The sequence below is a fragment of the Rhinatrema bivittatum genome, chromosome 1, assembly GCF_901001135.1.
Source record: "Rhinatrema bivittatum chromosome 1, aRhiBiv1.1, whole genome shotgun sequence".
NCBI lineage: Eukaryota > Metazoa > Chordata > Amphibia > Gymnophiona > Rhinatrematidae > Rhinatrema > Rhinatrema bivittatum.
This window is the reverse complement of record NC_042615.1, coordinates 569,362,561-569,375,284: the sequence shown is the minus strand read 5'-3', so window position 1 is coordinate 569,375,284 and position 12,724 is coordinate 569,362,561. Positions and strand designations below refer to the sequence as shown.

Below are 12,724 nucleotides of genomic sequence, written 5' to 3'. Positions count from 1 at the left end.
TGATAGAGGTGTTTAAAATCATGAGAGGTCTAGAACGGGTAGATGTGAATCGGTTATTTACTCTTTCGGATAGGAGAAAAATATGTGGTGCGCTATCTTAAATTGTGTTTCTCGCAAGTTGGCACATTCAGTTAGGTTCCCAAATCCACATAAAGCAGATCTAATCTTGTCTTCCTCTAGTTCCACAGCTAGATCTCTGGCCCATTTCAAAGAAACTGGAGTGAGGGAATCTATTGTTCAATATGCCGTCATCCCACTGTATAGAGTAGAAATTAGCTCAGTTTTTGATGGGACCTTAAAACGCATCACTTCAAATTTACCCGCCATTAGAATTGTGGGATTTTCCCCCAACTGAGATCCAATATAATGCCGTATTTGTAAAAACGCGAAGAAATCCTTATTAGTTATCGCATATTTTTCTTGCAGCTCTGGAAATGTGATCACCCCCTGATATGAGTCCACTAAGAATTGACCTATAGTTTTAAGACCAGCTGCCTCCCATTTATAGAAGACTGCGTGGGTCATCCCAGGGGAGAAGTCCCCATTTCCTCGAAGCGGCAAAAAGATCGAGACTTTGAGGGAGAGCCCATACTTGAGCCCATGCCCAAGTCTGCTTTACTGGGAAAAAAAACAGTAGTTCATCCGAAGGCTGTGGGGTATCGCTTGTTTACCACTGTGTAGAAAAAACTTCACCCCTAAAGGGTGAGTCAGGCTGTCATCCATGGCCACATCCGTGTCAGTGTTCATCCCACCAAGCCAGTCCTGAGCTACCCAAAGGAGACATGCCACGTTGTAAACCCGCAGGCTGGCACTCTAATATCCCTAACTCCCATCCTCAGCTGCAGTTTGGTTAATTTCATGTGTGCTTTTTTGTTCCAAATGAATCTGGAGATTAAAGTGTTCCAGAGTAGCACATCTTTCCGTGCAAGCCAAATGGGTAAAGTTTGTAAAATTATATAGCCAGTTTGGTAAAATAACCATCTTAACCAATTGTACCCTTCCAAACCATGACAGTGGAAGGTACTTCCAACTTTCCAGCAACCATTTAGTATGGCTCAATAAGGGGGTGGTGATAAGCTGGTATATTTTGGAGAGGTCCCTAGGGATCTGGAGGCCTAAATATATGATTTTCTCTTCAGCCTGGGTATTCATTTTATTTATAAGTCTTCTGTGTGAAACCATGTCAGAAGCCTTACTGAAATCCAAGTACACTGCATCTAGTGCTCTCGCTTCCCAACTCTTTGGTCACCCAATCAAAGAAATTGATCAGATTTGTCTGACAAGATTACCTCTGGTAAAATCATGCTGCCTTGTATCTTGCAATCCACTAGATTGCACTACCTCTGTTTTAGCAGCAATTCCATTAATTTGTTCACCACAGAGGTCAAACTAACCAGTCTGTAGTTTTCAACTTCCTCCTTACTTCCACTTTTATGAATAGGAGCCACATCTGCCATTCTCTAGTCCTCTGGGACTACTCCCAACTCTAAAGAAACATAGAGAGATCCTGGCAACTCTGCTGGCTGACTTTTCAAAATTCCCTTAGTACTCTTGGATGTATCCCTTCTGTCCCTATCACCTTATTCACTTTAAGATTAGTTAGATCCTTGTGAACACGCTGTTCCAAAAATTGAGGTTTACCTCACTCCTAATCTCATTTATGTTCATTTATATGACCCTACTCCAGGCCCTTCCATAGTGAACATCAAACAAATATTTATAAGCAATTTTGCTTTTTCCTTATCAACCTCTACCCATTTTTCCTCTTCACATGTGAGTCTCACAATACCACTTTTGCACTTCCTTTCTTTTGAAAAGACTTCTTATTCTGCATCCACAAAGTACATTGACATAGAAGATGACTACATACACAAGCTGAATATACAATCGGAAACATATTTCCAGTAAAAGGTCATGCCCCTACAAAGAACAAGTGTTCCATGTATAGTTGCACATTTACAAAATTGTTTTACATATAATTCACCTAGGCAATTTCAAGAACAAAAACATTAAGCACATAGAAGAAAATGGTATAATTAGGAATAGCCAGCATGAAATTTGGGATGGCAAGTCATGGCTCAAAATTTCTTAGAATTGGTTAAAATTGTAGCAAGGCACATGGATGCTGATGAACTAGTTGACTTTGTGTATTTGGATTATAAGAAAGCATTGAGCAAAGTATCACACGAGATGGGCATTGTACATTCATAGACCAGTAAATCATTAAAGGAGACAGCGAATGGGATTGAATAGTCAGTTGTTTCTAAATGATCTAGAGGATGGAGTCTTGAGTGAGACTGCAAAATTTGCAGATAATATCAAACTATGTAGAGTAGTTAAAATACAAACGGATTGTTTTAAACTGCAGGAGTATCTAAAAAGATTGGGAATTTGGCCATCCAAGTGATAAAGTTTAATATAGCGCATACCAGTGCAAACTGATGCATGTTGGGAGAAAAATTCCAACCTACCAGTATACTCTGCTTAATATATTCTGGGAAATTGGTATCAAGAGCAGGGCTTTGAAATTACTATGGATCACAAGTCTAAACTTTATCTGCACAGTGTGAAGTAGCAGCCGAAAAAGCCAATTTCCTAGCGTGTAGCAGATGGACTCAGGACTAATGGGTATAGTGTACTCCTGCTAGCAGTTGGAGACGGATCAGATTTCAATTTGACATCAGCCCCTAGTACATATACCCCTGCAGGAAGTGCAGCTTTTCAGTATTTTCCTTCTCCATAGCAGTTAGGGACTATCTGCACGCTCTCACAGCGTTTGAACAAATTCAAAGAAGAAAATCCATATTTAAAGAACAAACTTACCTGAAGACTAACCCCGTTCTCCTGCGGTGATACCCTCGGGTCCCTCCCCCAGTTGAGATTCCCGAGGTAATTTCTGTGGTCCCTCGGAGGTAAGCCTCGGTCCGGCGGCCGAATTGCAGCGAGGACCTAGCCCCCGACCCTTGGGCGCGGCTGAGAGGCAGCAGGTGCATCCTTGAGCGCAGCGGTGAAGATATTTGCCCTCTTCCCCCCGCAGCCGGAGACCGCCTGGGATGCATCCGGGAAGCACCGAAGACAAGGTAAGATAGAAATCTTCTGCTTGAACCGGTCTCAGAGGATCAAGGAGAAGAGCGCAGGTCGTCGGCTGGGACCAGTGCCACCGGGTTGATCCGCCCCAGCAGGGCCAGGCCCCGGTTATTTCCAAGGGTCTACCTACGTGGAAACCCTCCGAGGGGGTTGCCATATTGCCTGCGTGCTCGCAGTCGCCATTTTGGCCCTATTCGCTGCACCGTTCACCGTTTGGCCCGAGCGCACAACTCCGACCTAGGCGCACAAAGCACGTGTGTGCATAGCCTTACACGCACATCAGGTCTTGCGTGCATAAGTTACGCGCGCAGAGCCGGGCACATATCTACGGCTGGGCGCACAGCTACGCGCACAACTACATGCTTACCTTAAGTGCACCGGTGCGCATAAGAAGTTTACGCACCGACAGCCATGGCACCTCCAGAAACAGAGATAAAAGCTCAAGGCCTTTGCCCAGCATGCCACATCAGAGCTGCACAAAGCGAGGAGGCAGACGCCCTGTGCACCCATTGCGAGGAGGCCCTGGGAGATCCAGTTCAGGGCCAGTCCCACCCAGGGCCGAGTTCTAGCTCCTCAGGGGGGTACCCCGGACCTATTCAGGGGACCCCCCACAGACTGAGAACCCCCAAGGATCCAGCGCCCTTCAGCTTCGACCCAGCTTCGATCTCATGGGTGGAGTTCTTCAAGGGGATTCATACCTTTGTTCAAATGCAAACTGAACCTCTGGCTGTCCAAGCCACATTGCTCCACCGGAGGACCCTCATGCCCCAGGCCCTTTAAGACCTAGGCATAGGCTTCCACTACCCAGAAGCCCCACGTATGGGGACTTGGACATCTCTGAAGAGGAAGCCGAACCCCTAGAAGAGGGGAAGCTCCCCCTGGGGACAGAGCCTCACCGAACCATGAGACGCTTCTTCACAAAGGACGAGCTCCCAGACCTGGTCAACCAATGCTTGACTGAGCTCGCTATCCCGGGCCCAGGGACTTCGGGGGAACCTAAACTGAACCCCCTGCTGGAGGGTCTCCGACAGACTTCTCGACATTTCCCTCTGTTACAAGCAGCACAACAGCTGATTGACCTGGAGTGGAGTGCTCCAGAGTCCACATTCAAAGGGGGACTAGCCTTGGCAGCCCTCTACCCCCTGGACCCGGCAACCAAAGATCTTCTCGCATGCCCAAGAGTGGATGCCATGGTCTGCGCAGTCTCTAAACGCACCACTATCCCAGTAGAGGGAGGAGCTGCGCTCAAGGATACACATGACCGGCATCTGGAGTCCATCCTCAAACAGTCATTTGACGTAGCCGCTATGTGATATGATTCAGACTTTCAGATACTTGAAAAACTTTAACGATCCAAAGACAACGACAAACCTTTTCCGTCAGAAAAAAATCAGAAGAACCAGAGGTCACGAGCTGAGGCTCCAGGGAGGAAGACTAAGAACCAATGTCAGGAAGTATTTCTTCACGGAAAGGGTGGTGGATGCCTGGAATGCCCTTCCGGAGGAAGTGGTAAAGTCTAAAACTGTGAACGACTTCAAAGGGGCATGGGATAAACACTGTGGATCCATCAAGTCTAGAGGGCGTGAATAAAGAGGAGGCATTCAAACACTGCACGGAGCGGCAGTAGCCACAGAGGCATTCACGGAGCGGGATGCCAGTGGCCAGCAGTTGGTGTTCCACCTTCACGGAGCGGAAGGATGGAGGGCTGCTATCTCCAAAAAAACAAAAAAACAAACACAAAAATAAAAACAGGGGTGGGTAAGAGTATGGGATAAGGGTGTGGCCTGCTTGTTACAGCAGTTGCTACCCCTAATTGAGCTGGACGTTCACTTGGATGCAGATACGGCGCTGCTCTCTAAATTGGTGGTGGGGTGGAGGGGAATTAGGGCTGGAGGGTACTGGAAGCCAATAGTAACAGGTGGGAGAGAAAAAAAAGGGGAAAAAATGGATAAAGTGCGTAGCTTGCTGGGCAGACTAGATGGGCCGTTTGGTCTTCTTCTGCCGTCATTTCTATGTTTCTCTCCAAATTGCAGCCTGCTGCACCGTGGTGACACGTGCCTGTTTATCACAAACCAGGAACAACACCCCTGGAGAATACATGGAACCAGCAGTATCATTCCTCGCGGACGCTGCCTCCGACCTAGTGCGCACAGCGGCCAGAGGAGTGTCATCTGCGGTGGCGGCCAGAAGGCAACTCTGACTCTGAAGCTGGTCAGCCGACGCGTCTTCCAAAATGCACCTCACAAGGATGCCCTTCAAAGGATCCCTCCTGTTCGGCAGCGAACTAGAAAAAACTGGCCGACAAATGGGGCGAATCCCCATTGCTGTGCCTGCTGGAGGATAAGACGAAGAGAAACCAGCGACCCTTCCCCAGGTCCTCTTGGGGCAGAGGTTCACAGCGCTTCAATCCTTACAGGAGCAACTATCAAACCCCCCGCCCTACGGGCAGGAACCAGTCCTTTCGGACCAAGCACAACAAGAGGGGAACCAGCTCGGGTGCAGGCCCCAGCCGCACCCCACAATGAGATTCAGCCGACCCACCCAAGGGAAGAAGCCATAGGGGGCAGACTAGCCCTATTCTACCGCAGATGGGTCGAGATAACATCGGACAAGTGGGTCCTAGCCATCATTTGGGAGGGGTACTACCTGGATTTCCTACGAACACCTCCAGACAAGTTCGTGGATTCTCCCTGCCACAACACCTTCAAGAGGGCGGCAGTGGAAGCTACACTGTCCAGACTACTAGCCCTTGAGGCTATAACCCCAGTGCCTCCACAGGAAATAAATACTGGACATTATTCCATTTATTTTATCGTCCCCAAGAAAGAGGGAACATTCAGACCCATCCTGGACCTCAAGTCGGTCAACCGCCACCTCAGAATTCCCCGCTTCCGTATGGAAACCTTACGATCCGTTTTAAGGGCGATACAACCAGGAGACTTTCTCACATCCCTGGATCTTTCGGAGGCCTACCTGCACATCCCAATTCATCAGGAACACCAGTGCTACCTACACTTCAAAGTCCTGAACCGCCACTACCAGTTCCAGGCACTACCCTTCGGGCTAGCCACAGCACCCCGGACATTCACCAAGGTAATAGTAGTGGTGGTGGCAACACTGAGGAAGGAAGGAATCCTCGTTCACCCTTACCTAGATGACTGGCTGATCAGGGCAAAGTCACCGGAGGAAAGCCATCAAGCAACCAGCAGAGTCATAACTCTACTGGAGAGCCTAGGATGGGTGGTCAACACACACAAAAGTTCCCTACAGCCCTCACAGTCTCTGGAATACCTAGGAGTCCGATTCGACACCAAAGAGGACAAGGTCAGCCTGACCCCTCCCACAAGGACATCAAAATTGTAGAACCGGCTGCAAGTCCTTGGGCTGATGGCATCTACACTGGAAGTAGTGCCATGGGCAAGAGCCCACACAAGGCCCCTACAGAGCTCCCTCCTATCACGGTGGAGCCCACGGTCCCAGAACTACACCATACGTCTATCACTCCCGGGCAGAGTTCAGACCCAGCTACGGTGGTAGCTGCAGGCCAGCCACATGAGCCGGGGATCAAGACTATCCTCCCCAACTTGGACCCTACTCGCCACAGATGCCAGTCTACGAGGATGGGGAGCACACTGTGAGGAATTAACCGCCCAAGGGCAGTGGAACGCAGAAGAGGAGAGATGGAACATCAACCACCTAGAGGCGCGGGCAGTCAGACTAGCCTGCCTGCGGTTCGCTCATAAACTTCGAAACAAAGCGGTCAGAGTAATGTCGGACAATGCCACGACAGTAGCCTACATCAACCGGCAGGGGTGTCCCTAGAAATAGACCTCCTGATGGCATGGGGCGGAAGCAAACCTCCAGGAGATATCCGCCGTCCACATCGCCGGGAAAGACAACATCACTGCAGACTTCCTCAGCAGGGAAAGTCTAGACCCAGGAGAATGGAGGCTATCGTCCGCAGCCTTCAAGATGATAGTGAATCGGTGGGGGACACCGGACATGGACCTTCTAGCAATCGGATCCAACGCCCAAGTATCCAGATACTTCAGCCGCAGGCGGGAACCGCAGTCCTAAGGGATCGATGCCCTGGTACAGCCCTGGCCCCCGGGGACTCTACTATATGCCTTCCCACCGTGGCCCCTACTGGGCGCAATCATTCACAAGATACAACTACACAAGGGACTAGTTCTTCTGGTGGCTCCAGATTGGCCAAGAAGACCCTGGTATGCAGACATGAGAAGACTGCTGGCAGGGAACCCCCTACCCCTGCCCCCCACACGGGGACCTGCTACAACAAGGTCCGATCCTCCACGAGGACCCAGCTCAATTCTTTCTTACAGTCTGGCCATTGAGAGGGCTCGCCTAAGAAAGAGCGGATACTCGGGGGCGGTAATCGACACTCTCCGCCGAGCACGCAAGTTCTCCACATCGCTAACGTACATACGGATCTGGAGAGTATTTGAAGCCTGGTGCGAAGACCACAACATCAAGCCACGCTCATTTAAAGTTCTTGTGATCCTGGAATTCTTACAGAACAGACTACAGAAGGGTCTGTCCCTCAACTCCATCAAGGTACAGGTGGCCGCATTGTCATGCTACGGCTCCAAGAGTGAGGGCGACAGCATAGCTTCTCACCCGGACGTGTCACACTTCCTGAAAGGAGTCAAGCACATTCGCCCACCACTAAAGTGGCCGGTACCTCTGTGGAATCTCAATCTTGTTTTGGACTTCCTAGCGGGAACCGCTTTCAGACCCCTCCGAGGCCTGCCCCTCCGCCTCTTAACCTTAAAGACTGTGTTTTTGCTGGTGGTGTGTTCAGCCTGCTGCATATCGGAACTACAAGCACTGTCCTGCCGTGAGCCGTTCCTCAGGCTCACCCCCGGGGTCCATCCAACTATGCACGGTTCCCTCCTTCCTCCCCAAAGTGGTCTCACACTTCCACCTTAACCAGACCATATCGCTACCAACGACGGATGGCTCGAAGAATTCGGAAGAAGCCCGTAGTCTGCGCCACCTCAACATTGGCAGACTCCTATCCAGATACCTGGAAATGTCCGAACCCGTACAAAAAATGGACCACCTTTTTGTCCTTCACAGCGGAAAGAGACAAGGGGGAAGCGGCCTTGCGGGCAACCATCGCCCGCTGGATCAAGGAAGTCATCAAGGCGGCCTTCGTAGAAGCTGGCAAGCCACCACCTCTACAGGTCAAGGCCCATTCTACCAGAGCCCAGGCAGTATCCTGGGCAGAAACTAGAATGCTGTCACCTGCCAAGATCTGCAGGGCGGCTACATGGTCCTCCATCCATACCTTTTCCAGATTCTACCGTCTGGACGTTCAGGCTCGGGAGGACACTGCATTTGCAAGGGCAATACTAAGTGGGTCACGGGCAGCCTCCCACCCGGTTCGGGAGTAGCTTTTATACATCCCATTAGTCCTGAGTCCATCTGCTACACACTAGGAAATGGAGAAATTACTTACCTGATAATTTCGTTTTCCTTAGTGTAGACAGATGGACTCAGCATCCCACCCTTGGCTGCCGTCGTGCACAGTCCTTCAAATGATTCAAGAGTAAGCCATGTTTTCATTTACCTAGGGCATCCACCCTGCCAGGTGTCGACGCTTACCGGTTGAGTACACTGGCGGTCTCCAGCTATAGTCAATAAACCAGTTCAAGTTAATCAAGTTTTAACGTTTAACCAAGTTATGAAGTTATTCAAGTTAACCAAATTATTAAGTTAAATCAGTCAGTCACACACATATCCACAATGCTTATCAAGGAGAATACTGAAGAGCTGCACTTCCTGCAGGGGTATATGTACTAGGGGCTGATGTCAGATTGAAATCTGATCCGTCTCCAACTGCTAGCAGGAGTACTCTATACCCATTAGTCCTGAGTCCATCTGTCTACACTAAGGAAAACGAAATTATCAGGAAAGTAATTTCTCCATTATGTGTTAAGGATAATTTGGAAAGGCATTGATTACAAATCCAAGGATATCATGTATCTGTATAGAGCTCTAGTGCTACTGCACCTGGAGTACTGCATGCAGTTCTGTTTGCCCCTTCTCAAAAAGGATGTGGCAGTACTTGAGATTGGAGAAGAGTAGCCTAGTGGTTAGAGCAGCAGACTGCGAGCCAGATAAACCAGGGTTCACATCCCACTGCTGCGCTCTGTTGCCTCAGGTTCAAACTGAAATTGTGAGCCCTCTGGGGATAGGACCTGAATGTAATCTGCTTTGAAGTGCCAAAAAGTAGAATATAAATAAAATAAAAATACAGTTGCAGAGAATGACACCCAGAATGGTGAGAGGATTGGGGCTGTTTTCCTATAGAAAGGATGTAAACAGCTTTTTAGCTTGAAAAAGATAAGACTGGATGGGGGACGGGGGACTATGAAAGAGGTCTACCAGATCCTCGATTGGAAAAAAAGCAATCCATAAGCAAGTGGTTGCTTTATTTTATACAAAAATACTAGGACAGGAGGGCATCCAATGAAAATGTATGTTAGCAGTTTCAAGCCCAGCACAGGAAAAATTATTTAGTTGGCGGGTAGTTAAACTGGAATCTGCTGCTGCGTTATTTAGTCAAAGCAAGCAGCCTAGCAGTGTTCAGTAACAGTCAGGATGCATTGAGGATGCTGGGCTAGATGGTGCATTGATCCGACCCACCTTGGCCATTCTTATGTACCTATTAACTTCTCCATTGCCAGTTTCGGCCCATACATTTTCACCAAGCTTTACATATATGAAATAGTATGAAATGAAAACATCACTTAACAGAGGTTTTCAGTACTTTTTTTAATTTTATTTAATTTCACTCTTACTAGTTTTAGAATGAAGAATTCATTGCTATTTTATTTTAAATCCAAGTACTACTTTAGATAAAACGCAATGAAATTAAAATCCCCTTAAAGATGGACTGCTATAGGATTTTATAAAAGACTGTTGCCATAAATGAACACACATAATCCCTTCTCTGTGATTTTGGAAACCTGCATCTGTTTTAAAAATCAGTTCCTTTCTGGTCTCAAACGTTTTCTCCTATTCCTTTTGGCTATTAGAATAAGCAGAGCTGGCTTCTACTGGGATTAGAGTGCCGTGAGTGTTTGCAGATACCTTGGTTCCTCCATCCTTTCCTGCCCTGTACTCACTATTGTAAAACCTTATCTCAACTAATCAAGCAATATAGCAAAAAATCTTCAGCCAGGAAACACATGCTGTGGCTCCCTTCAGAGCATCCGCAATCCCAGTCAGTTGAAGAAGCCACAAGAATGGCTCAGGAATCAAAACCACATCTCCTGCCTTGTCTCTGAGCTTTTAAGCTGGCTCCACCTTTTATAGTTTTATAATGTGCTACTGTAGTTGTGGAAGTTTGTCTTCTTATTTTGAAGTCCTGCAGTCACTGCAGTTCTGATTGCTGAAAGGTCTTTGGTATCCTGTGATAGATGAGTTGTCTCAGACCAGTTCCCAGTGGGCAGATTTCTACATCACTGAAACCATCCTCTCATTTTGGGATTAGTTGGCACCATTGTTGTGAGCCTCAGAGAGGCCAAAGATTGTATTATAGAACTGGAGACTGAGTAAGCCTCTCATGTTTTAAGGTGGTTACTAAAGAGCAAGGTTGAGGTGTATATTGGCAGGGCAACCTGAGGAAATTTGCACTCCTGCTGCCAAGGCTGTAAATGTTTTCTAAATAAGTGGAGGATTCTGGTCTCCAGTGCTGTTAATTTGGATCCTTTCATGAGCACTGATTACCTTAAAAAATGAAAAAATTCATTTGCGACAATGAGGTCTATTTTCAGACACAGTCTGGTTAGCAAAGTTAGTCAGATAAATGTATCTGGCTAACTTTGGAGGCATATTCAACACTGTAGCCACATTATTGAACATATCTGGGTATCTTAATTGGTTAGTTGGCTAACTTTAGAACAGCTCTTTGACTTGACCAGACTTAGCCTGCTAAGTCATCCGGCTAACTATGAGTATTGGCATTAACTAGTTAATTTAGCCAACTAACAACTCCTCCCGGTTATGCCCCTGGACCACCCCTTACTTATCCAGCTAAATTCTAGCATCCTAACTTATTAGCTGGCTAGAATTTAGCTGGATAAAGGCTGAATATAGCCGGGTAAGCCATTTAGACAGATAACTATTACGTTATCCGTCTAAATGGCTTTTGAATATGGACCTCATTATTAACAAAAAAAATGTGCATTTACCCTTATTAGAGTGGAAGTTTTATGGCAGGTACTAGCATGCTAAGTTAACTGGTGCACATTTATGAGCTTGGATAAGTTACTGGGACTCAAAAATGTTTAGCTATTGATCTCAGATCAGTTCCTATCTTAATGTGATTTCATGCTAGAAAACAATTAATAAAACTGGAATTAAAAAGATGTGTTGTGTTAGACATTACTACCCTTGATTTAGGGGGTATTGGTTTTTCTTTGATTTTTACAATTTATTTTGAGCTACCAGAGCTCAAAATACTGCTAATTGGATGATCATATTCATTGACCAATTCAGTTGGCTAGTGTCTAATATACTTTCAGAATGTGAAAAAGTGAGAGGTTCATACTGCTAGGTTTGACTAGAATTCTTTTTTTCTCTTGTCTCCTTTCCCAGATTTCCCTTTGGGATGGCTTATAATACGCCAAACCCGGCCTTGAGCTTTGAGTACTGGTTGAATAAGGCTGTTGAGTGGGGTCAGGCCACCACTTTGGAATCCCAGCAAGATGTCTGCCTTCATCTGCCTAAGTTACATGAATTCCTGCACCAAATTTATGAAACCTTGAAGCAGATGGTAAGTAACTTACTGAGCAAATGAAATGTGAAGAGTGTCAGGAAAGCAATCTGCATTCTATAATTTGCCTAGCTAGCCGACTTTCAAGAGAATCTTATAATAATGCCTAAAGCTTGATAGTAAATAATATATAAATAACTTAAACAATAGCTGGCAAACGTTTGTCTGTAAAAATAAATATATTTGAAACTGGCCCAAAAAGAGATTTAGGGCATTGTAGTAGAAGGAAATAGCCCAGTAACACTGTCTACGGTAGCCACGGATCTTCTACAAAGACTGATTCATATATGTACTGTATTTGTTTGGGTTGCAAAATATATTTACACTGTAGTAACTTTCAGTTAGTCACAACCACATGGTTCCTATTAATGTTAATGGGAGTATGTTTAGAATGTTAAGTAAACCAAAAAAGTAACATATATAGTTTTGGGAAAATTAGGCAATCTTGCTTTGTTAAATTCCTCCTTTTTAGTGCTTATTTCTATTTAATCATATTTTTCTCGAAAGACTCAATGCAGCTTACAATAATAAATAACATACACAAAAACACTATCATATAAATTACAATACAATATCAAATGCAATAATGTACAAATTACTAAACAACTGAAAATCTTCTCTGGCTTCTCCCAGTTCCCTCTATCACAGAGGTACAGGGAAATAACTGAAATCCCTACCCCAAACCAAAACATTTCTTCTAAAGAAAGGAAAACTCCTTGTTGTAAGTTTGACATTTGTGGACCCTTGGTTGCTGTATTGATAACTCCCCCCACAGGGAGGGGCCCTGTGGGGAAAATACAGCAATAGGCTGATTTTTCAGTAATGTCCACA

The 12,724-nt window shown here is 46.3% G+C and overlaps 1 protein-coding gene across 4 annotated transcripts in view; it reads left to right on the top strand.

The window, feature by feature from the left end:
* Positions 1-12,724, top strand: part of FANCC (FA complementation group C) — a 566,530-nt gene that overhangs the window by 16,679 nt on the left and 537,127 nt on the right. For 3 of the 4 annotated variants that reach the window (XM_029617560.1, XM_029617551.1, XM_029617542.1), the window contains exon 2: positions 11,716-11,893. In XM_029617560.1, coding sequence (XP_029473420.1) covers positions 11,729-11,893 — 165 coding nt within the window. In that variant the 5' untranslated portion in view covers positions 11,716-11,728. Of the gene's footprint in view, positions 1-11,715; positions 11,894-12,724 lie in introns of those variants that run through there. The other variant, XM_029617567.1, reaches the window with a different exon arrangement.